Here is a 27,158-nt window from a genome sequence, read left to right on the forward strand (position 1 = left end):
CTAACACATTTTTAAACTATCAATCCTTTACTACTTTGTGGTTAAACACACAGTAGAAGTGCTGCTTGAGACTCACACTGCTGGTCCCAAATGGAAACCGCAGCTGATCCAATCAGCAGGGCTAGGTGCACTTGTGAGTAATGCGATTAGCACTGATGAGTGGATCAGAGGGAGGTTTCCTCTCTGCGAATCCTAAGCAGCATTTCTATTATGGAATTTTAAAGTGATAAATACAAATATTTCTCATTAGTCTTAACAAATTATTAGGTTTAATTTTCTGTAAAAAATGTTTCCATTATTTTTTCTTTATTTTATGCAGTATCATATAACTGGTGTTAAGAACCCATCTTATTGAAGCAGAATAAAATAATAAAAAAAACAATAAAAAAAGATGAGCACATCATGCATTTGTAATTAGTTATATTTAGAATATAAATAGTATTTGCTAATTAATAACAACTAGAAACAATTCAGTATCTACAAATGAATAAGCTGCCTGCTATCTCTTCCTTCTAGTAATGTGACAGCTGTAGTCTTCCAGACGCAGAGGGAGCTGCTTGTTTTGAATAACTCTATTGTAATTGGCTCAAATCAGGATGTGAAATAGGTCTATACTACACTATCGTAACCTGTTCAGGCTGGACAGCTTGGGCTGCAGGGTCAAATAAAGTAAGTCTGCTTGGTGCTTACTAGGTCACACCAAGGTAAACAAGATACACAATAAAGGCACAAAGATTTTTTTGTAAGGTTTGTAATATATTCTGTTTGTCCTGTAACAGATCCTGTATCCTTCTGTCATGCAGTCAGCTAATAACCCCGCCTCTTCCTCTGTTACAACCTCATTCTATGGTGTCTTAAGGAGGACTAACACAGTTGCTAATCAATACCTATAAAAGTAAACTTATGTTAAAGGGGCATTCAAAAATAAGCTAAGTGTTTCAGAGCATGTTATTTTCCCGTTAGTATTAGTGTTTAAAACCCTTAAGTGAGTTAAACACATAGATACACTTAATTCCTAAGCAGGACACAGCTGGTGAGAGCCAGTTAAAAGCATATGCAAGTACCCAATCAGCAGTCATCTCCTGCTCAGTAGTTATGTGTTTAACCCTTTTACCAGGGTTAAAGGGATATGAAAGTCAAAATTAAAACTATTCAGATAGAGCATGCAATTTTATTAGACTTTTGAATTTATTTCTATTATCAAATTAACTTAATTCCCTTGATATCTTTTATTGAAAATCATAACCTCACAAAAATTTGTTTTCTAAAACTTTCTCAAAATCCATCCAGGAAACACCTTTTAATATAGATATTGTTTATTTTTTTCACAGAATGTTTTTATGTTTATTCTTGACAAATTATTATTAACGAGAACATAGCAGTAAGGAGAAAGAATAAACATGGAAAATACCCTATGACTCCTTAGCACACAGGTCCCAACCATATATATATATGCTTCTTAATCCCATGGCTACTATAGTAAATAGGTACTGTAGTAATTATTAGTTATATGTAGAGTGCCGACAGATGCACAAGCATGACATTTTCATGACTAAACTTTAGAAAAATGCTACATTTTTGTTGTTAGGGCTTAATAAAACTTATATCCAGTTTACCTTTAAAAGGAATATATCTCCTAAAGGTACTCATTTTAGGGAATATAAAATCCCACAAACAGCTTTTCCCCATGGAAATACTTGTCCAGTAATTGGCTTCAAGGATCAGTGCTCTTCAGTTATTTTTTGGGGGACACTTGTTTCTTAGCAGATTTTATGCAAATTGTAGGCATAAAGAGAAAAGTGGTAAATAAAAATGTCCTATGTCCCCTAAGTGCATAGATACCAAACATGTATATTGTTTCTTAATACCATGACATGCATTACCCACAGATTTGCCGGACACTGAACCCATTTTTTTTTGCATAATTCAGATAGAGCATGCAATTTTAAGCAACTTTTTAATTTACTCCTATTATCATTTTTTTATTCTTTTGGTATCTTTATTTGAAAAGCAAAAAATACTTTCTTTGAAATTGATTTCAAATGTCTGTAAACGTTATGTTAATCTTTTTCCATATTCTCAGCAGAGTCTAGACTACATAAAAGTAGGAAGAAAACAGAAATATGGCTGAATAAAAATACCCAATGCCTTGAACACATAGATACCAATCATATTTGTTATCTTCGCAACATACCATAGACCAGTGCTTTCCACACTGTGTGTCGTGACTCAGTGTTGGCGGCAGTGTGTAGATGTGTCACTGCTTCAGCACACATTTTTTTAATTTAAAATGATGCCTGCTACTCATAACACGTAGTTGACACGTGATTGATACCTAGTGGGTCACATATCATCTTAACCTATTGGCGCAGCTTAGCGGGAACTGAAACTATTCCCATTGGCTGTACATTGGTTCCTGACTACACGTGTAGTCTCCTCAATCGGCTCGTGACTGCACGTGTATACAGTAAGTGGGACAGCAGTGTGTTTGCAGCGCAGGCAGTAGTAAGTCGGACTCGCAGACCTCTGAGGGCAGCAGCTTAAACGCTGAGCTGAAGTCAGAAGTCAGTGTTTTGGTTTTTTTGCAGCTAGCTCCCAGTAGTGCTTTGCTGTTCCTGCTCTTGATATATGGATTAGAAGTGGAAGCTTAAAAATGCTTGATGATGTAATGCGAGTGTCTTTATCTAATATTCCACTAAATATTCAGAAACTGTTCATCCCATAAACCTCATACAGCCCATTCAAATAGTAAGTAGCTATTGGTGCTATTAAACTTTTTTTTCCATTCTTGCACATACATAGTTACTTGTAAATACATTTTGTTATTATATAATTGATGTATGTCAGTATCTCTTAAAACAAGTTAGTTTAACCTCCTGTTTGATAGTACAACTGAATTACTGTGTAGCAAAATTATGTAGGTTTTAAAAAAAAAGTGTCACCAACATGAAGTTTGGAAAGCTCTGCCATAGACCTTCCCAAACATGGCATTTTGACAGGCTAAGAAGTCCCACTCTTCAGTTATCAAAGCAGAACTATTACCCAGACCTTATTTAACCTATAGTATCAACGTATGATTTTTTTTAAGGTGCATTAATAAAATATAAAATTCCTTGAAATGTAAGCATAGGTGGGAGAGGTCCTACAGGAGAGCACTTGGGAGAGAAGAGTGCCTAGCTGCTGTACATAAGGCACCTTAGCAATGAGAGTACCTGGGCTGTACTTGCGCTGTGTGCATACGGCTTGGTGTTCATATCGGAGGGTATATCAGTGTGTAAGGCATAAAAGTGCTTTGGGGTGTGCATGTAAGTAGTACATAGTGTGTAAAATTTAAACATGAATGTTGTGTAAGGGCAGGACAGTGCCTAGTGGGTCTGCAAAGTAATGGCAGACATATGTCATACAATTTCAATGTATTGTTCCCAAGACACTTGGGAACTGGGATTTATAATGGGAGTTTAATGTAAAACTATGAAAGTAAGACATATAATATATTGCATACATAAATGTATATTCATATTAAATGTTTGTAGCCAGTTTGTGCGTTATTAAACTATATACAGTGTAACATTGATGCTTGTATGACGCTATGTATTATATAGGGATACAGGTGTCATTTTAAATGTGTACAATAACTAAGCAGTAATTACACGAGTCCACCTTAAGTGAGGCAATGCTTGGGCGGAGCTTGGATCTGATTGCTGGTGCATGAGGCAGAGGAATACAGGATCTGCTGGGGAAACAATCTGTTACTACACCACAGCTAGCCCTGACTTAGTGAGAGGTGGCTTAGGTTTGTGGGAAGCAGAGCTGGCGGTGGGTGCTGCTGATGATCATGGAATGAACGCGGAATATACTCAGAGCTGTGCGCTGCTGCGGGGGCTCTGCTCCGTCCTCTCGTGGAATGGTGCTAACAGCAACCCGCAGCGCATCCCCGCAAAGCAGCATGGAGACATCGCCTGTCAAAGCAGTGTAAGTAAGGAGCCATCTGTGCAATCGCAGGATAGTGAGAACAGCTGGGTGTGCAGACCGTACCCTCTGTGCTTAGTTTGTGCCTTGTGCATATGAATGTGTAAACACTGTACTTTACAGCACTGATTCTACACCAGGGTTAGGGCCATGGGATGTCATGAATGAGTTGTCACCATACATTGTCCTTAGAAAAAAGATCTCTCATTGGGTAAAAACTGAGTTTAGCTGTCTAAATGATATTCTGGGCCATATGGCATTATTGTACTTCATCGTTTGTATGAGGGGGTTCAGATGAGGACTACAAGCAATACTGCAGTGTTTGTGTCTCCAGTAATAAAAAGGGAGACCTATTTTGTGGTGTAAAATCCCTATTTTCCCCATGGACTTTACCCAGTCAGCACTTACACATGGGCTCTGCTCAGCACTATTGACACATTGTGTGAAACCCTCAGCCTACATATTTATATACATTTCAGGTTTTATACATTTGTAACTGTATGCTTTACACATAGACTTAAAGGGATATGAAACCCACAACATTTCTTTCATGATTCAGATAGGGTATACAATTATAAACAACTTTCTAATTTACTTCTATTATCTAATCTGTTTCATTCTCTTGGTATCATTTGTTGAAGGAGCATCAATGCACTAATGGTTTATAACTGAAAACATGGTTGAGCTAATCACAATCAATATATATATATGTAGCCAGCAACCAACAGCTAGAACCTAGGAGGTTCTCTGCTGCCCCTGAGCTTGCCTAGATAAACCTTTCAGCAAAGGATAACAAGTGAAGGAAGCGCATTAAATAATAGAAGTAAATTAGAAAGTTGTTTGAAATTGTATTCTCTATCTGAATAATGAAAGAAAAATGTTGGGTTTCATGTCCCTTTAAAGGGACCCTACCAGTAGCAACTGTAAGTGTATACAGACACAAACCATTGAGAAAATAATGTTCACAAACCATAGCCTTAAAGGGACAAACACACTCACCACATACAGCCTTAAAGCACATCAAATATAGTTTTAAAGGGACAAATCAGTGTGCGCACACAAAGCACAACTCACCCTGCACACAAACAGTATTAATGGTATAGGCGCACAAACCCACAGCACACACAGCCTTAAAGGGTCAGATCACACCACACACATACCAATCTTAAAGGGACAATTTACCCTAAGTTCACATAGTCATAAAGGGACAGACTCACTCACAGGATAAGCACAGCCTTAATACACTCAACACACACAGTCTTAAAGAAACAGAATACACACTATCTTAATCATATACACACACACAGTGTGCTCTGTTCCTTAACCCCTTCCCTCCATTAGGACGGCATGGAACGTCCTAGCTGTTTGGCTGTCCTGAAGCCATAGCTGCTTCCCAAATGGGATTGCGGGCTGGAGGGCATTCCTAGCATCATAGGCACTCCCCCCTGACCCGATCCCATCATTGAAATCACGCGATTGCATGAACGATCGTGTGATTTAAACTTTTACTTATTTGTTTACATCAGAACTTTGTTCCGATGTAGACAAATAAGTCCCAGCAGGAAGGGGTTAAAGGAACAGCTCAAACAATGCACAGTTTAACAGATGACAGCACGTACAAACATACATGGTGCACTCAGCCTTCAAGAGAGATCTCACACCGCTCACATCCTTAAAGGAACAGCTAACACCTTGTGCACAAAGTATTAAAACAGCTGACACACACACAGTATACAAAGCACTAAAGCACACCCAAAAACACAGTCAGTAACTTTTGGTTATGTGGTTTCAAAAGTCAAGGATGATAGTCTGTTGACTGCCCTGTAGATGAATGCGGCTGACAGTTGGAAGGTGATTGAGTTGGAGGAATTATATGCTAGAATAATAAAAATTAAAAGTATTGCTGAACTAAAAGAAACCTAAATACATTTCTTCTCACACCCAGACATGCATATTGATTTATTTTTTTTACATTTGAGTTGCGACTGCCTTTGTTAGTAACTTTATATTTAAACAATTAGATAACATTGCTCTTAAATGATTAAATGTTTGAAAACGCACAAAAAAATTAGAGCAAAACATTTAAAATATAAAACAAAGTAACCAGCAATAATGATAAACCTATGTGGAGGGATCTGCCCCTTAACCTTTTAACGCCGTTATGCCGTTCTATTCCATCATAATTACACTGGGCTTTAGTGCCGTTCTGACGAAATAGAACATCATAACTGTTGGCTGTCCTAAAGCCAACGGCGCTTCCATGATGTGATCGAGGTGTGGAGGGCGACACCCCCTGACTCGATCCCATCATTGAAATCTCGCGATCGAGTGCACGATCGCAGGATTTCAATTTGTTTACATCGGAACGTTGTTCCGATGTAAACAAATTAACCCGGTCATCAAAGGGTTTAAAGGCTGTGTGTCTTGTGTTTTCTTTAAACTTTGACAGTGTGCACATAGTGTGAACCATACCTTTTTAAGGCTTTGTGTGTCATGTGGGCTTATAGGTGCTGTGTTCTGTCCCTTTAAAACTGAGTTTGACAGCCATCTGAGTCAGATGGAGCATGCAATTTTAATCCACTTTCCAATTTCATTAACAAAATGTTCACAGTTTTTTTTATATTTAAACTTTTTGAGTCTCCAGCTCCTACTAAGCATGTGCAAGAATTCACAGACTATACACGTATATGCATTTGTGATTGGCTGATGGCTATTATATGATACAGGGGGAGTGGAAATAGACAACTAAAATTTGTCAGAAAAAATATACTACTCATTTGAAGTTCAGACCAAGTGCTAGTGCATTGTCTTTTTATCATGTATGTGTTGATTATGCAAATCTATTGTATTTACTGGTCCTTTAAGACTGTGCAAGTTGCCCTTTAAAGGCTGTGAACATGATTTTGTCTGTGTCTTTAAAATTGTGTGTTCCGTTAAAGTTCTGTGTGTTTTTAAGATTCTGTGTTTTCCCCCCATGAAGACTATGTATGATTTGAGCTGCTCCTTTAAAGCTTTGTGCCTTGGGTGTTTGTGTGTCTGTAACATTAAGACTGTGTGGTGTGTTAACCCTGTGAGCATTTGTATGTGGGCACACCTGTTGCTTTAGGACTGACAGCCTCTTTATGGTTGTGTGTGTGTGCGTACTGTGATCTGTGTGCGTGTGGTGTAAGTTGCCTCTTTAAAGGTTGTGTGTGCCTGTCCATTTAAGACTATGTAGTGAGCGTTGTGCTGTGTCTTTAAGGCTGTGCTGTGTGAACATTATTTTCCCAGCAGCAGTTTGTGCCTGTACAGTTGGCCAGCTCTGTAAAGCATAGTTGCACATGAATAAAAACACTGACATGTATACAAATATGTTGGCTGAGGGTTTCATATAATGTATCATGCAGGTGAGTAGAGCTCATGTCTAGGTGCTCGCTGGGAAAAATCTATGACAAAAAAAGATTTTACACTCCAGAATCTGTATCCCCAATTTTATTCCTATAGACAAAAACACTTCAGTGCTGTTGGTGACTCTCATCTAAAGGCCCATACTGATTATTGAAGTAAAATAAATAATGCTGTATGGCTGAGAAAATATTTGAAACCGCTAAACTCAGATGTTATCCCAAACTGCATGTGGCTTCTAGCATATGTTTTTACAAAGCAAAAACAAAAATCTTTAAGGTTTAATAATGATATACCAGGTCTAATATAGAGTTTTGTATATTAATGCAGTCTTTGGGGTGGCACACACAAGTAAATCACACACTGTGGGTGTTGCACCATGGGTGCGTATATGATACTGATAGAAAACATCATTTTCTACTCCTTATTCCAGTTTTGCTGTTTAAATTCCCAATTTGCACACATTTATCTTTCTCTGTATCTGGAGCTAAGGACAGGTAAAGAAAGCACTGCTTTGCATATTTATGGTTGTTGACACTAAAAATGTTGGGTGTTACAATAGTGATTGGGGTGCCTTGCATTTCCTAGAGCCATTACTGGTCAATTGCTGGCTGGCAAATCAGGATGTTCTATTTCTTTAGTTCCTGTATATAATTCCTGTATTTTACCCAACTACAGTTGCTCATACTCTGTATCACATTTCCCATCTTAATGGGATAGAAAGGGCAAAACTGAAATGCAATGTTAAATAGAAGCATTTTTGCTATATACTTCCATTGGCAAAAATGCTTCTAGTAAAAGTTATTACTGATTCAGTGGCATACACACATATGCTGTGAAAGCCCTGTACACACCTTCTCAGAGAGTCAGCAGTGGCTTGTATAACACAAATGATGTCTTCACTGAACACATCACCACCAGCTCTCTGAGCAGATATAGGGGCCGAATTATCAAGCTCCGAAAGACCGCTGCTCCATAACTTGTCTGTCTGCTCTGAGGCTGCGGACATCAATCTGCCCATACCTATACGATCGGACTGATTGACACTCCCTGCTAGTGCAATGATAAATGCCGACAGCGTACGCTGTCGGCATTTATCGATGTGCGGCGGACATGATACGCTACATCGTCTGCTTGCACTTTACTAAATTGTCCACATGGTGTTTGAATCTTGATCCTCTAGTCACATGTAGCATATGTACATATGCTGTTGATGCAGTAATAATTTTTACTAGAAGCATTTTTGCTAATGGAAGTATATTGCAAAAATGTTTCTATTTAACACTGAAATGCATTTAAGTGCATTTGAATTTTGACCTTTCTATCCCTTTAAATCTATTTACTCCAACTCGTACGATATATTTTTACTGTTTCACTACTAGAATTTTGTCCTGATGACAATGTTGCAACTGCCACACTATTGTATCCCTTGTCTTGCTGTTGCCATAATGTCACAAAAGGAGATATTCACAGCAATATTTCAGTGGCTGATGGGGATCAAACTCTGGCTGTCCTTTTGGATGCTAGAGAGAAAATTAATGCAAAGTTTGCATTGCAGAACTGCAACACAAGTGTGACTAAGATCCCAGTCACCTGTCACCAAGATGACTGGATGGCGACAGTGGAATGTGATGGGTAATAAGACACCTTTTTTCTTTCTTTCTTTGACATACTGTATTTGGTAGAGCCTCCCAGATGTGCTTTAAAATACTTGTTGGTTATGGTATTTTTTGTTATAATTTCTATACTTGATTATATATATTATTTAATTATGATAGCTTTTTACTTAATTCCTTAGGTTTTGTTTGAATCATTGATCATCGCTTAAATGAGTTTTATTTAAAAACCTTTTTATAGATGGTTTATTCTCAAGAACATGGTTTGAAATTATTGAAATGAATACTCTCTGATGTTGCCAAATAATGTTTAAAATACCACATCATATGACTGACCCCAAGCTTAAAGGGATATGATACCCAAATTTTATCTTTCATGATTCAGATAGAGCATGCAACTTTCTAATTTACTCCTATTATCAATTTTTCTTCATTCTCTTGGTATCTTTATTTGAAAAGCAGGAATGTAAGCTTAGGGGCCGGCCCACTTTTGATCCAGTACCCTAACCAGGTGCTGAACTAAAAATGGAAGGGCTCCTAAGCTTATATTTTTGCTTTTTAAACAAAGATACCAATATACATGCTCTAATGAATTAGTGTATGTAATTGTTTCACTGTAATAGCCCTTTAAGCACTGCATTTCAAAAGAACGATGCAATCAATTAGCACTGTCAGTTTAATAACACAACTTTTACAAGGTTTTACAAATCAAGAACAGACCAAGGGATACACCTCTAGAAAAGCTTAGTAGAAATAATGTTTCTAGTATCCTTTGTTGTTGCCAGTTCAGCTCAGATATTAACCACTTGATGCCATTAGGATGTTCCATGCTGTCCTAAAGGCACTGGGCTTTAATGCTGTTAGGACGGCATAGAACATCCTTCTTTTTTTTGCATCCTGCACCCTCCTCCTTTAACAAAGTTCATGATCTGCCTGGGGGACGTGCCTAGCATTGTAGGCAGTCACTTGACTTATTTTTCCTTGTAATGTTTGTGGGACCTTCATTACAATTGTTAACATTTGCCCCCCCCATCATAAAGGGTTAAAGGGCCATTATAGTTGAAAAATCGCATGCTCCAATTTATCACATGTGATTTTAAAACTAGTGACACTGCACCTTTATGTTTAACCCTTGCACAGGTTAAAATACTGCATGGGAGCCACAGAGAACTGCTGTGATTGAGCAGAAACTGACCCAATCAGCAGCTAGTCACACGGCCCAGCTGTGTAAAATTTGGTAGGCTCAGAAAAATGTTGCCGTATATTGCAATGTTGTTTAATATTCTTTGAACATTTTAAATTTGTGTTTAACGTGAACAATGGAGAACTCGCCCACAGCACAGCGCTCTTTACCAATGAGGTGACGTTTCCAGCTCTAAAGCAATAGCCATGCTAATCATCTGACAGTGTTCTGTATGTAAACGCTTGGATTTACCATAACTTTAATGCTAATACTTTGTATTTGCAACTCACATATAGTTTGATTCTCTTTTTCACAACCAGCCTTTTCCATTGATTCCATCCAAATAGGCTGCAGTTTATGTGTTTTCTCTCACTGTATACAGGTTCCTGGTACTTGCCTTGCTAATGAATTACATATTTTAAGTATATGATTTTGTTAAAGCAATACAAATTCTAAAATCCTAAATAACCTGTCACTTGAGAATATTTCTTGCACTTATTATTTTACTGAACTTAGTTCTAACAATTTCTGTGGGTGCTACTGTTAAACAGTCTCAACAAAGTGAAACAGTTTCAGCTGAGTTTGTTTAGAATGCAAGGCCAGCTAATAATCTTGTGTGGATTAGGCACATATTGCTCATGTTGTACTTTGAGAACAGAGTTTGAAGACAGGAAATCCTGTTGGGAAGTAAATTTCCAGCAAGCCGTTGATGAAGGTGGAGGTTAACATATATACAGTAAATGCGTCTGTATTGTTATGTAGGATTAAATGTTAGTTTAGCATCATTTTTATTATTTTTCCATGGTGAGAAAATGTGTAATTCAGAAGAGTGCTACTGATGGGAAGCAAATGCTTATTAGATGTGTGCTTGCTTTTGGGTATAGTACTCTAGACAGAAGGGCTTCCTGTTTTTATGGGACCAAGTCCATTAATCAATTTATTTTTGCCAAAGAAAAGCTTTTTCACAATGTCCTACTGCTAAAAAGAACTGCGATTAAAAAACATTTCCTTGTGCTTATCTTTAACTGTACAAGATAATTTGCATCTTTTGTTTATTAAGGTTAATTACTTGTTGTTTTCATAACATTAAAAAAGGCTAGTGTGTGTGTATATATAAAAATGGATAAAAATCCATTGTGACATTTCAGGATTCTCACCCCGAAATGTCATGATGAATTCAAATTTACCTTCACTGTATTTACGTGTGTGTGTGTGTATGTATATGTTACGGGTAAAGTAAGAAATCCGGGTAATCCTAAAATTACCCGGGTAATACGGACATTACCCAAGCAGCTTTGGGTACAGCCCGATGTCCTGTAATTCCCCCATCTACACTTTTTTTCTTCTACCTCCACCTGGTGGGTTCTAGGATGGTGCCCCATTTATACACATATAAACATCTAAATACACACTAATACACTTATATACACACACCTACATATACACACCACACTTAAAGGGACAGTCTAGTCAAAAATAAACTTTTATGATTCAGATATGGCATGCAATTTTAAACTACTTTCCAATTGACGTTTATCATTAAATTTGCTTTGTTCCCTTGGTGGTATTTTTGAAAAGCTAAACCTAGGTAGGTTCAAACTGATTTCTAAACCGTTGAAAACCGCCTCTTAGCTCAGAGCATTTTGAAAGTTTTTCACAGTTAGACAGTACAAATTCATATGTGTCATATAGATAACATTATGCTCACTCCCGTGGAGTTATTTAGGAGTCTGCACTGATTGGCTAAACTGCATGTCGGTCAAAAGCACTTAGATAAGGGGGCAGTCTGCAGAGGCTTAGATGCAAGGTATTCACAGTGGTAAAAAGTATATTAATATAACAGTGTTGGTTATGCAAAACTGGGGAATGGGTAATAAAGGGTTTATCTATCTTTTAAAACAATAACAATTCTGGTGTAGACTGTCCCTTTAATAGACTACAGTATAGTATAAATGTAACTTTTATATGCACTGAGTGTGACTCACTTTATTGCAGTTGTCTGGAACCAAACCCACAATATCTCAGAGGTAACCATTGGAAAGTTCAAGCCCTGTATATGTAATAAATACATAATTAATAAAAAGTGTGTGTGTGTGTGTATATGTGTGTGTGTGTGTGTGTGTGTGTGTATATATATATATATATATATATATATATATATATATATATATATATATATATATATATATATATATATATATATATATATATATATATATATATATTCAAGTAGAAAACAGCACTCTCTGGACTTAAGTTTTAAACAAATAGTTTAACTAGTAACGTTTCGGGGAATGCTCCCCTTCATCAGACCAACAACATACAAGTGAATCAAACATTTATACATACATAGACCCCTCCCCCTAGTGCAAAAACCGCCAAAAACTGGTTGTCATGGCAACCAGACACACAGTACAAAGTAAATACATATAAATCAAGCAATAATCACATCAAAGAACCCAAAAATGCATGATCCTGGTGAATGGGCAGATATACACTGGGCTATTGGGATATATAATATGAATCAGTGGATACAGCCACATATCGACTGGAACCGTATGGATTACGAGAAGAAATCATAGAAAACAAATCAGCATCTAGCTGTATACATCTGTCCTATTCAATACAATTTAAAGAACAGTAACCCAATTATTCAGAACGTAACATCATATCTGTATTAGCCTTTTGTACCTAGAGCCGTCCTATATTACACATAATACCGTCACTGTGGCACTAAAAACTACCACTGATCAGGCATAAGCACCCCTACTCTAGGGGTCAAACACTAACCTCAGTCCTATTTCATTATAGACATTCAGTGTAACAATAGTAAAGAGAAAGACGTGACCGTAATACCGGAGCGTAACACAGAAGAATCATCCCGTGCGGCCGTGTCAGATGCAGGCCCATGTTCGTGCTTACAGTCTGCACCGCGCATCGCACAGCTTAGTAGTGCGCATGCGTATCGCCCAGGGGCGGTCCGCCCCCGATACTCCACAGCAGCGTTACAATAGGCTCGATCTGACAAGCCCCTACAAGTGTAAATGTAAACAAATAACCAATCTATACTCACTGTACAGCTATTGGGCAGAGTATGGTACAAATCACAAATACGCTATTATGACTCAGCGTCCGTGTGCACATATGTTCATGTAGGGTAAAGGCAAGTGTATAATGTGATGGAAGAGAACAGACATCCTTTCAAAAAACCCAGCACGTTTGAACCTCCCACAACTAACCCAAGTATCAAAACCTTTACTCGCATTGTACAACAAAGAGTAAGACAGGGGGAACATGGCCCGACTAGAAACAACATGACAACAAGTGATTGGGAAGCTGTACAATCCCTTAGGAATGACTCTACAATAGTCATACGCCCAGCGGATAAGGGTGGTGCGGTTGTCCTGCAGGACTACCAGGATTACAAAGCTGAAATAGACAGACAACTGGCGGACAATTCTACCTATAGGGCTCTACCCTGTGATCCGACCATTTCTTATAAAACACAGATTGATTCTGTTATTGAGCATGCAGCACGAATGAATTGGATAGACTCAACTACTAAAGATTGGCTGACAACTGACAATCCAGTGAGACCAATACTGTATACATTACCAAAGATACACAAACAATTGGTAAACCCACCTGGACGCCCCATAGTTTCAGCACGGGGGTCATTGTTACAACCCTTGGCTAAGTTTGTTGATTCTTTGCTACAACCTCTAGTTGTTAATATGCGATCTTATCTACGGGACTCCTCTGCCCTTATCACGTATCTTACCAAACTGACTGACATACAACCAGGTGATGTGCTTGCTAGTCTTGACGTCACAAGCTTGTACACTATTATACCACATGAAATGGGGATGGAGATAATCACCAACTGCCTTGAGAGATGCCCCTATGTGGGACCACCAACTGGTTTTATTGTTGAACTCTTATCCTTATGCCTCAAATTGAACGATTTTAAGTTTGAGAGAAGATTCTACCTGCAGCTCATGGGAACAGCCATGGGCTCGAATATGGCACCTGCATTTGCAAATCTCTTTATGGAGTATGTTGAAGAAAATATATTCAAGGTGTATGACAACCAACAGGTATATTTTTACAAGCGGTACATTGATGATATCGTGATAATCTGGCGAGGAACAATTGAGTCCTTTGGTGAATGGGTCATATCCCTGAATGAAATAGGGGGACAGGTTCAACTTAAAGAGGTTTCCAGCTACAACGAAGTTGATTTCCTGGATCTGAGAATTTATAAGGTTGACAACAAGCTTGGAACTACTCTATTTAAGAAGTCTACTGATAGAAATACATTACTACACGCTTCCAGCTACCATCCCAGATCACTCATAAAGGCGATCCCCAGGGCACAAATGCTGAGAGTCTGTCGCAACAATACATCTGATGAAAAAAAGGTATTACAATTAAATGAAATGGAAGCAAGATTCTACAGCAGAGGATACAAAAGCAACATTATAAAAGAAGCAAGGTCCCAGGTTAATTTGGAGATTACTAAGAGTGACCACCAAAAGAGAATGAATTTCGTCACAGTCTACACCCCCAGCACAAGGACACTGGGGGTAACGTTAAGAGAGAAATGGGACATCATCCAGACAGACCCATCACTACCTTACCAGCACTATGGACCACCCAGGATTGGGTACAAAAGGGGAAGGAACCGAAAAGATATTCTGATGAAAACGGACCCTACTGACAGCTATAATAAAGTCACACCAATCACCAAAAAAGGTTCCTACAAATGCCCTAGTTGTGTGACGTGCAACTCCATGTTGCAATGCAAGCAGTTCAGACATCCACACAACAATACAAGCTATAAGATCAAGCACTATCTTACGTGCACCACAAAGTTTGTGGTATATATGTTGAATTGCAGCTGTGGCCTTTTTTACATTGGTAAAACCTCAGACGACATAAAAAAAAGGATGGCCAACCACAGGAGTTCCATTCGGACAGCAATTGAAAAAGGGAAGAGTGATCAGCCGGTGGCCAGACATTTCATGGAGAAGGGTCACTCTGTTGCAGACCTTAGATTTAAGCTTATTTACCATGTACCCCCACTCCCTAGGGGCGGTGATAGGGACACACGTCTCCTACAAAAAGAAGCAGAGTGGATCTTTAAACTGGACACCATACACCCCAGAGGTTTGAATATGGGAATAGACTGGCACTGTTTTTATGATTTTTTTTTTTTATTATTCTTTATGACTGTGTGTTTGGTTAATTTTTGCCTGCTACATGTGCATTGATGCATTGTGTATTTCATCTTGTAAAATTGATATGACTGCACGAGTCACACTTTTCTTCCTCATAAGTATGTGCCTTTCCCTTGTTTACCAAATATATGGGGGATTGTGTGAGTACACTCCCTGCTGCCATTAGGGTTATGTCACTTGACTAAGATGGGGCATGCCACTTATATGCACCCTTCTTTGAATTTCCACCCATTGTTCCCTGTGAGTTAACACATTATGCTCTTCATATAATAGGTTTTATTATGTTTATGTGACCTGGAAATATGTATATACTCTGATGATGTTGGGTATTATGATTATGTACTATAATATCGCATCATATATTAGATCACCTAGGTCTCCCTCACGTATATTATAGGCGCAATTTGCCCTAATCTATTGGCATTATTACCCAGTTTCTTTGTAACGGTGTGCGCTAGCCTGATACTCCCAGACACACTATGACGTTACGGTGGGCCTTGTCCCACTAGCGCCAATTGGAATGTAGGTCCAAGGGCTGAGCGGTATGACCGTTGTGGCTACGATTGATCTACACTTATCCTGTAAGGGGGCCCCTGTACTATACGGGCTGAGTCACTAAGTATTCTGTGGTTGAGACCTGCCTATTTGATTAGGGGATTTATGTTTAGTTTACTACGGGCTGGGTTTCCTGTCCCTGTCCTCCCACATTTATTATACACTTGCCTTTACCCTACATGAACATATGTGCACACGGACGCTGAGTCATAATAGCGTATTTGTGATTTGTACCATACTCTGCCCAATAGCTGTACGGTGAGTATAGATTGGTTATTTGTTTACATTTACACTTGTAGGGGCTTGTCAGATCGAGCCTATTGTAACGCTGCTGTGGAGTATCGGGGGCGGACCGCCCCTGGGCGATACGCATGCGCACTTCTAAGCTGTGCAATGCGCAGTGCAGACTGTAAGCACGAACATGGGCCTGCATCTGACACGGCCGCACGGGATGATTCTTCTGTGTTACGCTCCGGTATTACGGTCACGTCTTTCTCTTTACTATTGTTACACTGAATGTCTATAATGAAATAGGACTGAGGTTAGTGTTTGACCCTTAGAGTAGGGGTGCTTATGCCTGATCAGTGGTAGTTTTTAGTGCCACAGTGACGGTATTATGTGTAATATAGGACGGCTCTAGGTACAAAAGGCTAATACAGATATGATGTTACGTTCTGAATAATTGGGTTACTGTTCTTTAAATTGTATTGAATAGGACGGATGTATACAGCTAGATGCTGATTTGTTTTCTATGATTTCTTCTCGTAATCCATACGGTTCCAGTCGATATGTGGCTGTATCCACTGATTCATATTATATATCCCAATAGCCCAGTGTATATCTGCCCATTCACCAGGATCATGCATTTTTGGGTTCTTTGTTGTGATTATTGCTTGATTTATATGTATTTACTTTGTACTGTGTGTCTGGTTGCCATGACAACCAGTTTTTGGCGGTTTTTGCACTAGGGGGAGGGGTCTATGTATGTATAAATGTTTGATTCACTTGTATGTTGTTGGTCTGATGAAGGGGAGCATTTCCCGAAACGTTACTAATTAAACTATTTGTTTAAAACTTAAGTCCAGAGAGTGCTGTTTTCTACTTGACTACATTTCATCTACTCTAGCACCCTGGCCCTTGGGAAACTGTTTGTGAGAGTGCAACTGACTCGCTATATATATATATATATATATATATATATATATATATATATATATATATATATATATATATATATATATATATATATATATATATATATATATATATATATATATATATATATATATATATATATATATATATATATATATATATACAGTATGTCCTAGCTGGCACATACATATACCTATCCTAGATAGTGAATATATCCTGCAATACAGTTGCATGAGCAAGGTGCGATAGTCCCAAGGTGACAGGTACCCCTATCCCAGAGATAACCACTAAATATAGCATATACAGTATCGGATATATTTGATTTATTAATGTGTGCAATTACTCAGATATAAGTGCAAAAATAATTGACTAATCGTTAATTAATCAACTTATATAATTAATAACTAACAACCAATGGCCATTGGATCCTGACTAGTAATACTAGTGATGCCCCTTAAAAAACTGACAGGGGCTCAAATGGTCCGTATTGCATATGTAATTCAAATCCAGTATCTTCGTAACAGTCACACAAAGACCTGGAACCATAATGGTAATAATAATGATCCATCCATACTTATCTGTTATAATTTAGTCGTCATAAGATGATGTTAGTAACAATGGTCAGGAATCGTTCATATGCAATGAGGAGACATAGCGATGAAATGGCAACAAACTTTAAGCAAGGTATTAAGCATTGGTAAAGTCAGTTAATCGCAGTCATTCACACAACCACTGCAGGGACCGCTGATGATATCAAATATCCATATAATGTCCCACGTAGCCACGAGATAGAGATATATATATATATATATATATATATATATATATATATATATATATATATATATATATATATATATATATATACACACAGTGGATATAAAAAGTTTACACACCCTTGTTAAAATGTCAGGTTTTTGTGATGTAAAAAAATGAGACAAAGATAAATCATTTCAGAACTTTTTCCACCTTTAAAGGGATACTAATCCCAATTTTATTTTCTTTCATGATTCAGATGGAGCATGAGATTTTAAGCACCTTTCTAATTTATTCCTATTATCAATTTTTCTTTGTTCTCATGCTATCTTGATTTGAAAAAGCAGTATTGTAAGCTTTAGAGCCGGACCATTTTTTGTTCAGCACCTGGGTAGCACTTGCTGATTTGTGGCTAAATGTAGCAAACCAATCAGCAAGTGCTACCCAGGTGCTGAACTAAAAATGGGCCGGCTCCTAACCTTTCATTACTGCTTTTTCAAATCAAGATAACATGAGAACAAAGAAAAATTGATAATAGGAGTAAATTAGAAAGTTGCTTAAAATTGCATGCTCTATCAACCATTTGGGTTTAGTATCCCTTTAATGTGACCTATAAACTGTACAACTCAATTGAAAAACAAACTGAAATATTTTACGTTAAGGGAAGAAAACAAAACAAAAAACTAAAATAATGTGGTTGCATAAGTGTGCACACCCTTTTATAACTGGGGATGTAGCGGTGTTCAGAATTAAGCAATCACATTCAAAATCATGTTAAATAGGAGTCAGCACACACCTGCCATCATTTAAATTGCCTCTGATTAACCCCAAATAAAGTTCAGCTGCTCTAGTGGTTCTTTCCTGAAATTTTCTTAGTCACATCCCACAGCAAAAGCCATGGTCCACAGAGAGCTTCCAAAGCATCAGAGGGATCTGATTGTTAAAAGGTATCAGTCAGGAGAAGGGTACAAAAGAATTTCCAAGGCATTCAATATACCATGGAACACAGTGAAGACAGTCATCATCAAGTGGAGAAAATATGGCGCAACAGTGACATTACCAAGAACTGGACGTCCCTCCAAAATTGATGAAAAGACGAGAAGAAAACTGGTCTGGGAGGCTACCAAGAGGCCTACAGCAACATTGAAGGAGCAGCAGGAATATCTGGCAAGTACTGACTGTGTGCGTGACAACAATCTCACGTATTCTTCATATGTCTGGGCTATGGGGTAGAGTGGCAAGACGAAAGCCTTTTCTTACGAAGAAAAACATCCAAGCCAGGCTACATTTTGCAAAAACACATCTGAAGTCTCCCAAAAGCATGTGGGAAAAGGTGTTATGATCTGATTAATCCAAGGTTGAACTTTTTGGCCATAATTCCAAAAGATATGTTTGGTGCAAAAACAACACTGCACATCACCAAAAGATCCCCATACCCACAGTGAAGCATGGTGGTGGCAGCATCATGCTTTGGGGCTGTTTTTCTTCAGCTAGAACTGGGGCATTAGTTAAGCTAGAGGGAATTATGAACAGTTCCAAATACCAGTCAATATTGGCATAAAACCTTCAGGCTTCTGCTAGAAAGCTGAACATGAAGAGGAACTTCATCTTTCAGCATGACAATGACCTAAAGCATACATCCAAATCAACAAAGGAATAGCTTCACCAGAAGAAGATTAAAGTTTTGGAATAGCGCAGCCAGAGCCCAGACCTGAATCCAATTGAAAATCTGCGGGGTGATCTGAAGAGGGCTGTGCACAGGAGATGCCCTCGCAATCTGACAGATTGGGAGTGTTTTTGCAAAGAAGAGTGGGCAAATCTTGTCAAGTCAAAATGTGCCATGCTGACTCATACCCAAAAAGACTGAGTGCTGTAATAAAATCAAAAGATGCTTCAACAAAGTATTAGTTTAAGGGTGTGCACACTTATGCAACCATATTTTATTTTTATATTTTTTCTTCCCTCTACCTAAAACATTTCAGTTTGTTTTTCAATTGAGTTGTACAGTTTATAGGTCACATTAAAGGTGGACAAAGTTCTTTTTTTACATCACAGAAACCTGACATTTTACCATGTGTTTGACTGTGTATATGTGTATATATGTATATATGTGTGTATATATATATATATATATATATATATATATATGTTTCGTTAATAACCCTTTAATTTCCATTTCATGTTGCCCAGATTAATAAATGAGTTTGCCCATTAAACTGGCCTAGCAATCTCTTTTCCTCTCAGTAGTAAAAACATAGTGTAAATGGGTGTTTTACTGGTTATCTGTGACATCATCGGCTTCCTGGGGTACTTGGTTGTTTGTTCCTAAGGTTTCCTCATCCCATTTTGCCACATCAGGCAGCTAATCCTGCTATAATACACTCTAGGTAGATTCAGGAGCACCAATGCGCTAATGGGAGCTAGCTGGGGATTGGTGGCTGCACATATATGCCTCACCCATTGTCTTTAGCTGGGCTCCAGTAATGCATTGCTGCTCTTGAATGTTACGATGTATACTTTTCAACAAATGATACTAAGAGAATTAAGCACATTTGTTAATAGAATAGAATAAATTGGAAATATGATTCAATAGATTATATGTTGCCCTTTTTAAATAAAGAAAATTGCTTTTATTTATTGACAGTTTTGAGGAGTAAAACATGTTCAGAATCGGTGAATGTTGAAATTTTCATATATGTATGCGGATTTATTTAAAATATGAAATAAAAAAAATTGGAATTAAATTATATTTTTTAAATATACAAAAGAAGCTATTACCTGTACAAAAAGTGCATGTGGCTGTATTTAGTAAGCAGGATGTGTAACAAACAGAAACAACCAATTAGTAATGTTTTTAAACAAACATTAACATGCGTGGTGGTAAATAACAATTTTAGCTTCTTGGTTGCTAAAGGGATGATGCATATTTCATAGCAACTCTGTTTGGTAAACAAGGGCAAACCTCAGACTATATTTCATTTGTACTCCTCTATCTGTTTCTTAAACCCAGATTCTAAGATACTTGAGTATTCAGACTATGTATATATTAGCCAGTATCATGCAAATTTAAAATCAATACTCGTGTTCTATACATTTTTTACATATGCATGATATTGGCTGATATTTCAATGAACAACCTGGGGCCCGATCCGATATGCAGCGTCGCCTGCAAAAGCCGGCAACGCCAAATTTTGCGTGGGTTTGGTATCACATATACGGCGTAACATAGAAGTTACGCTCGTATATTTCTGCCTTCGGCCGTAGTTATTTGGCCCATAGACAGGTATACCAAACCCGTGCAGTTTGGTATCCAATATACAGCGTAAGGACTTACGTGGCGAAAATGGAGAAATCTTACTCCATTTTCACCTCGCCACAAATTGCAGGCGTAGTAAGCCTTACGCTGAGTATTGGAGCCCCGTAACTCCCTAAACTACTTGCAAAATAAAAGCTAACACCTAACGCATGCGCAATGTCTATCTACCTGTCAACCGCAATCCCCCGCCGCAATCCCTAATAAAGTGCTTAACTCCTAAACCGCCTCTCCCGGACCCCGCCGCCACCTACATTAAATGTCTAACCCCCTAATGTGATCCCCCTACACCGCCGCCTCCTACATTAAAATTATTAACCCCTAATGTAATCCACCTACACCGCCGCCACCTATATTAAATGTATTACCCCCTAATGTGAGCCCCCTACCCTGCCGCCACCTATATTAAATATATTAACCCCTAATCTAATCCCCCTACGCCGCCGCCACCTATATTAAATGTATTAACCCCTAATCTAATCCCCCTACGCCGCCGCCACCTATATTAAATGTATTAACCCCTAATCTAATCCCCCTACACCGCCGCCACCTATAATAAATGTATTACCCCCTAAAATACTAAAATGTCCCTACCCTAAACTAAATTACAAATAGCCCTGAAAAGGGCCTTTTGCGGGGCATTGCCCCAAAGTAATAGGCTCTTTTACCTGTAATCTGACCCCCCTACACCGCCGCCACTACCTATATTAAATATATTAACCCCTAATCTAATCCCCCTACACCGCTGCCACCTATAATAAATATATTAACCCCTAATCTAATCCCCCCTACACCGCCGCCACCTATATTAACTCTATCTAACCCTAACACCCCTAAATTAATTATTATTGCAATAAATCTAAATAATATTAATATTATTAACTAAAATATTCCTATTTAAAACTAAATACTTACTTATAAAATAAACCCTAAGAGAGCTACAATATAATTAATAATTACATTGTAGCTATTTTAGGGTTTATATTTATTTTACAGGTAACTTGGTATTTATTTTAACTAGGTACAATAGCTATTAAATAGTTAATAACTATTTAATAGCTACCTAGTTAAAATAATTACCAATTTACCTGTAAAATAAATCCTAACCTAAGTAACAAATACACCTACACTATCAATAAATTAATTAAATAAACTACAATTATCTAAACTAAAATATAATTAAATACACTAAACTAAATTACAAAAAATAAAAAAACATTACAAGAATTTTAAGCTAATTACACCTAATCTAAGCCCCCTAATAAAATAACAAAGCCCCCCAAAATAGAAAAATGTCCCTACCCTAAACTAAATTACAAAAAGTAATCGGCTCTATTACCAGCCCTTAAAAGGGCCTTTTGTGTGGCATTGCCCCAAAGTAATCATCTCTTTTACCTGTGAAAAAAAAGACCCCCCCCCATTAAAACCCACCCTATCCCTCCTTAAAAAACCTAAGTCTAACCCCCAAGTGGTCCTTACCTGTCCTGAAGACGGGCGGAGAAGGTCCTGTTCCAGGCAGAGAAGTCTTCTTCCAGGCGGCGACCTCTTCTTCTTCCAGGAACCAGCCGGCGCGGAGGAGTTGATGACCGCGGAGCTGAAGACCGGCGATGCAGAAACTGAAGATCAGCGACGCTGGAACTGAAGACTGGAGCCATGGAGCGTGGAGGATCCTCTTCATACGATCGCCGCCGTACACTGAATAGGAATTCAAGGTACGTGATTAAAAATGGCGTCCCTTGAATTCCTATTGGCTGATTTGAGTCTTCAAATCAGCCAATCGGATGAGAGCTACTTTAATTGTATTGGCTGATTTGAATAGCCAATAGAATAAGAGCTACTGTAATTCTATTGGCTGATAAGAATAGATTTATTGCAATAATAATTAAGTTAGGGGTGTTAGGGTTAGATAGGGTTAATATAGTTAATATATATAATATAATAACTATATTAATTATTAACTATATTAATAATATATATAATATAATAACTATATTAACCCTAATATAATTAGGGTTAATATAGGTGGCAGCGGTGTAGGGGGGGTCAGATTAGGGGTTAATATAGGTGTAGGGGGATTAGATTAGGGGTTAATATATTTAATATAGGTGGCGGCGGTGTAGGGGGGTCAGATTAAGGGTTAATATATTTAATATAGGTGGCGGAGGTGTAGGGGGATTAGATTAGGGGTTAATATATTTAATATAGGTGGCGGCGGTGTAGGGGGGTCAGATTACAGGTAAAAGAGCTGATTACTTTGGGGCAATGCCCCGCAAAAGGCCCTTTTCAGGGCTATTTGTAATTTAGTTTAGAGTAGGGACATTTTAGTATTTTAGGGGGTAATACATTTATTATAGGTGGTGGCGGTGTAGGGGGATTAGATTAGGGGTTAATCATTTTAATATAGGTGGCGGCGGGGTAGGGGGATCATATTAGGGGGTAATATAGTTAATGTAGGGGGCTCACATTAGGGGGTAATATAGTTAAAATAGGTGGCGTCGGTGTAGGGGGATCATATTAGGGGGTAATATAGTTAATATAGGTGGCGGCGGGGTAGGGGGCTCACATTAGGGGGTAATATAGTTAATGTAGCTGGCGGCGGGGTCCAGGAGCGGCGGTTTAGGGGTTAATATATTTATTGTTAGGAGTGAGAGGGGGGGATTGCGGATAGAGGGGTATACGTGTCGAGCTATGTTTGGGAGGCGTGTTAGACAGTAATGGCAGATTGTATACTTTAGTAAGTTGTGTTTTTTTTTTTTTTTTTTTATGCGGCATCAGTTTCTAAAGTGCCGTAAGTCACTGGTGACTCCAGAAATGTGTACTTACGCAGATTTCTGGACATCGCTAGTTTGTCAGACTTAACGTCACTTTAGCAACTGCTGGGGCCGTATATGAGAGAGCTCGCTGAAACTACGGGCGGCACGGGTTTCCACGCTTGCGCTGAAACCTGCGCCGTATATCGGATCGCGCCCCTGATTCAAAACATTCTTTAAAGCATTTATGCTTTGCATTAGTGGCCTTAGTTAATTCTGTTTAGCTCATATACAAAATCATGTGACAGCACCACATTGCATTACAAATTTAGAGGTCATTTATTCGAGGAATAGAATGCCAACGAAGGCCTAGTTTCCATTAAGGTGGTAAAGTTTGGAAACTGGTGGTAACATAAAAATTCTCATGAGACTTTAATGAAGATAATAATTTTTGTCACCAGTTTCCAAAACGTATCACCTGAATGGAAACTAGTGCAAAGTTAGCTAACTGTGGCCTAGTTTCCATTGATGTGGTAAATTGAGGAAATTGTTGATAAAAACATGTATCTCAATTAATTAAAGTCTGTAGAGTTTTTTTTTTGTTTTTTTTTCCAATTAAATGTTTTATTGGTATATCAAAATGATAAAAGTGCATTGTCTGATTAAAAAAAAAAATATTTCAACAAATTGTAACAAAACAATTGCATAAACATTTTTAATCAAAGTACTCTAGTGATGTATGAAAAGTCCCAAGAGGTCTAGGATTCAAAATGATCATTGCAGGATATTACATGGAGGTCTATCCAGTTGAGAATGTCCTTTTTATTTATGGGTAGAGTACTGAAGCTTCAAGCTAAAATAAACATTTCAAACAACTCAAACAGTTTACAGTAGTGTACTTTCTGTTACTAAGGTCGGGCTATTTTGTATCCACTTTACATAAATTAGTGTTATTGTGTAATTAGCCTATTTTGTTCAGGTTATATCTTTCTGTTCCCAGATGAATATAACATCTAATATAAAATCTTGTTTACCCACAAAAGTGTAGTGTAATTTTTCTAACTCCAGGACATGATCCATTTCTTTTAACCACATAGCAGAAGTTGGGGGGGTCAGACTTTTTCCATAATCTAGGTAAATAATAAATAAAGCAGGTTTTTACGGTATTGACAGGAGATAGGGGGTGTATCATTCAATAGAATAGTAGTAGGGGAGAGAGTAATGGAGGTTCCTATGGTAGTGTTAATACATTGGTATATATGGTAGTCTTTGAGAAAAGGGCAGGACTACCAATTGTGTGAGAGAGTGCCAACTTCTCCGCAATGCCTCCAGCATAGTGAGGATGAGTTAGGGAACATGCTATGTAAATGGTGAGGGGTAAAGTGCCACCTGGAGAGGAGTTTATAGTGAGATTCCGCTATTATTAGGGAGATTGATGATTTCTTAGTCGTACGAAAGATATGGCTCCATTGAGAGTAGAGATGTATTAAGTTCTTTTTCCCATTTTAAGATGTAGGCCGGCCTGTTGGTGGGAAAGGAGTCCCTTAGGATTTTATATATGATGGATATATGAGATTTAGACATGGAGGGGGTGGAGCATAAAAGTTCAAATGGTGTAGGTGATCTGGTAAATTTGGGTTTATGTGGACTGTTGGCAATGGCATGTCTTGCTTGAAGGTATGGAAACAAATGTTGAAAAGGGGGGGCCAACAATTTGGGCTATCTGTATTTGTAGATGTATTAAGCCACTATTTAATAACAAGTAGACTGGTAAATTTGAGGGTTTATTTTCTATGTTAGGAGTTCGGAGGGGTGAGGGGGGATATGGGTCCGGATAGATTGTTATGAGAGCTTAAGGTTTTGTCCCAAACATTAAAAGTTGCTGCAATGTAGGGATTAGAAGTCAACTCAGCCGGTCTGTATTTTTTTGGGATCCAGCAGGTATCACCTAGATGTATGCCTCCTGCTAGAGCAGATTCTAACTGGACCCATGTCTTGTTGGGGTTGGAATGTTTCCAGGCTACTTCTCTGTCAGCTCAAGACTTTGCCAACTACTTCAATAACAAAATCGACTCCATTAGAAACAACATCATCTCTCAACATACTTCCATTCTCTCACCCCCTCAAACGCTCGCAATCAACCACAACCCACATAGCCATAAACTTAGCTCTTTCTCCCCTGTTACTGAGGAAAAAGTTTCTGCACTTTTACTGCACTCTCACCTCACTACCTGTCCCCTTGAACCTATCCCCTCACAGCTACTCCCCACCCTCTCTTCTACCCTTACCCCTATACTTGCACACATTTTCAACCTCTGTCTCAGCACCGGTATATTTCCCTCATCTCTGAAACATACACTGGTCACACCTATCCTCAAAAAAACCTTCCCTTGATCCAACCTCCCCATTCAACTACTGCCCTATTTTCCTCCCTCTTGCCTCAAAGCTTCTCAAAAAGTTAGTATATGCACGCCTATCCCATTTCCTTACATTTAAACTCCTTCCTTGACCCACTGCAATCTGGATTTTATCCCCATCACTCCAGAGACAGCAATCGTTAAAGTTACCAACGACCTAACTAGAGCAAAATCAGAAGGCCACTTCTCTCTGTTTCTCCTCCTTGATCAGTCCGCAGCATTTGATACTGTTGACCACCCTCTTTTGCTCCAAACCCTCCAATCCTTCGGCATTTGTGACACAGCCCTCTTGTGGCTCTCTTCCTACATGTCAAACCATACCTTTTAGTGTAGCCTTTCTCTGGGGCCATCCTCTGCCCCGTCACCACTTTCTGTCGGGCTACCGCAATGCTCTGTCCTCGGTCTCTCTCTTTTTAATCTACATGTCATCATTAGGTTCCCTAATTAAGTCCTATGGTTTCCAATATCATTTGTATGCTGACGACAACCAAATCTACTTCTTTGCACCAGACCTATCTCCTTACTTGCTAACCCGTGTCACTAACTGTCTTTCTCACATCTCTTCCTGGATGGCCTCTCACTACCTCAAGCTAAATCTCTCCAGAACTGAGCTCCTTATTTTCCTCCCTTCCTAAATTTCCACCCCCCAATCTCTCTATAATTGTCGACAACTCCATCCTTACCCTTACCCCGCATGCTCGATGTCTTGGGGTCACATTTGACTCAGATCTTTCTTTCACTCCTCACATTCAGTCCAGTCCTTGGCTAAAGCTTGCCGCTTCCACCCTAAAAACATCTCTAAAATTAGACATTTCCTTAC

At 38.4% G+C, this 27,158-nt stretch overlaps 1 protein-coding gene across 1 annotated transcript in view; it reads left to right on the forward strand.

Moving 5' to 3' along the window:
- Positions 1-3,724: 3,724 nt before the first annotated feature.
- KLHL2 (kelch like family member 2) overlaps positions 3,725-27,158 on the forward strand; it is a 445,714-nt gene continuing 422,280 nt past the window's right edge. Inside the window, 1 exon segment of the mRNA XM_053703800.1 lies at positions 3,725-3,972. Within this exon segment, the coding sequence (XP_053559775.1) occupies positions 3,905-3,972 (68 nt within the window). The 5' untranslated portion in view covers positions 3,725-3,904.

This window comes from Bombina bombina, chromosome 2, assembly GCF_027579735.1.
Source record: "Bombina bombina isolate aBomBom1 chromosome 2, aBomBom1.pri, whole genome shotgun sequence".
In the NCBI taxonomy this organism is placed as follows: domain Eukaryota; kingdom Metazoa; phylum Chordata; class Amphibia; order Anura; family Bombinatoridae; genus Bombina; species Bombina bombina.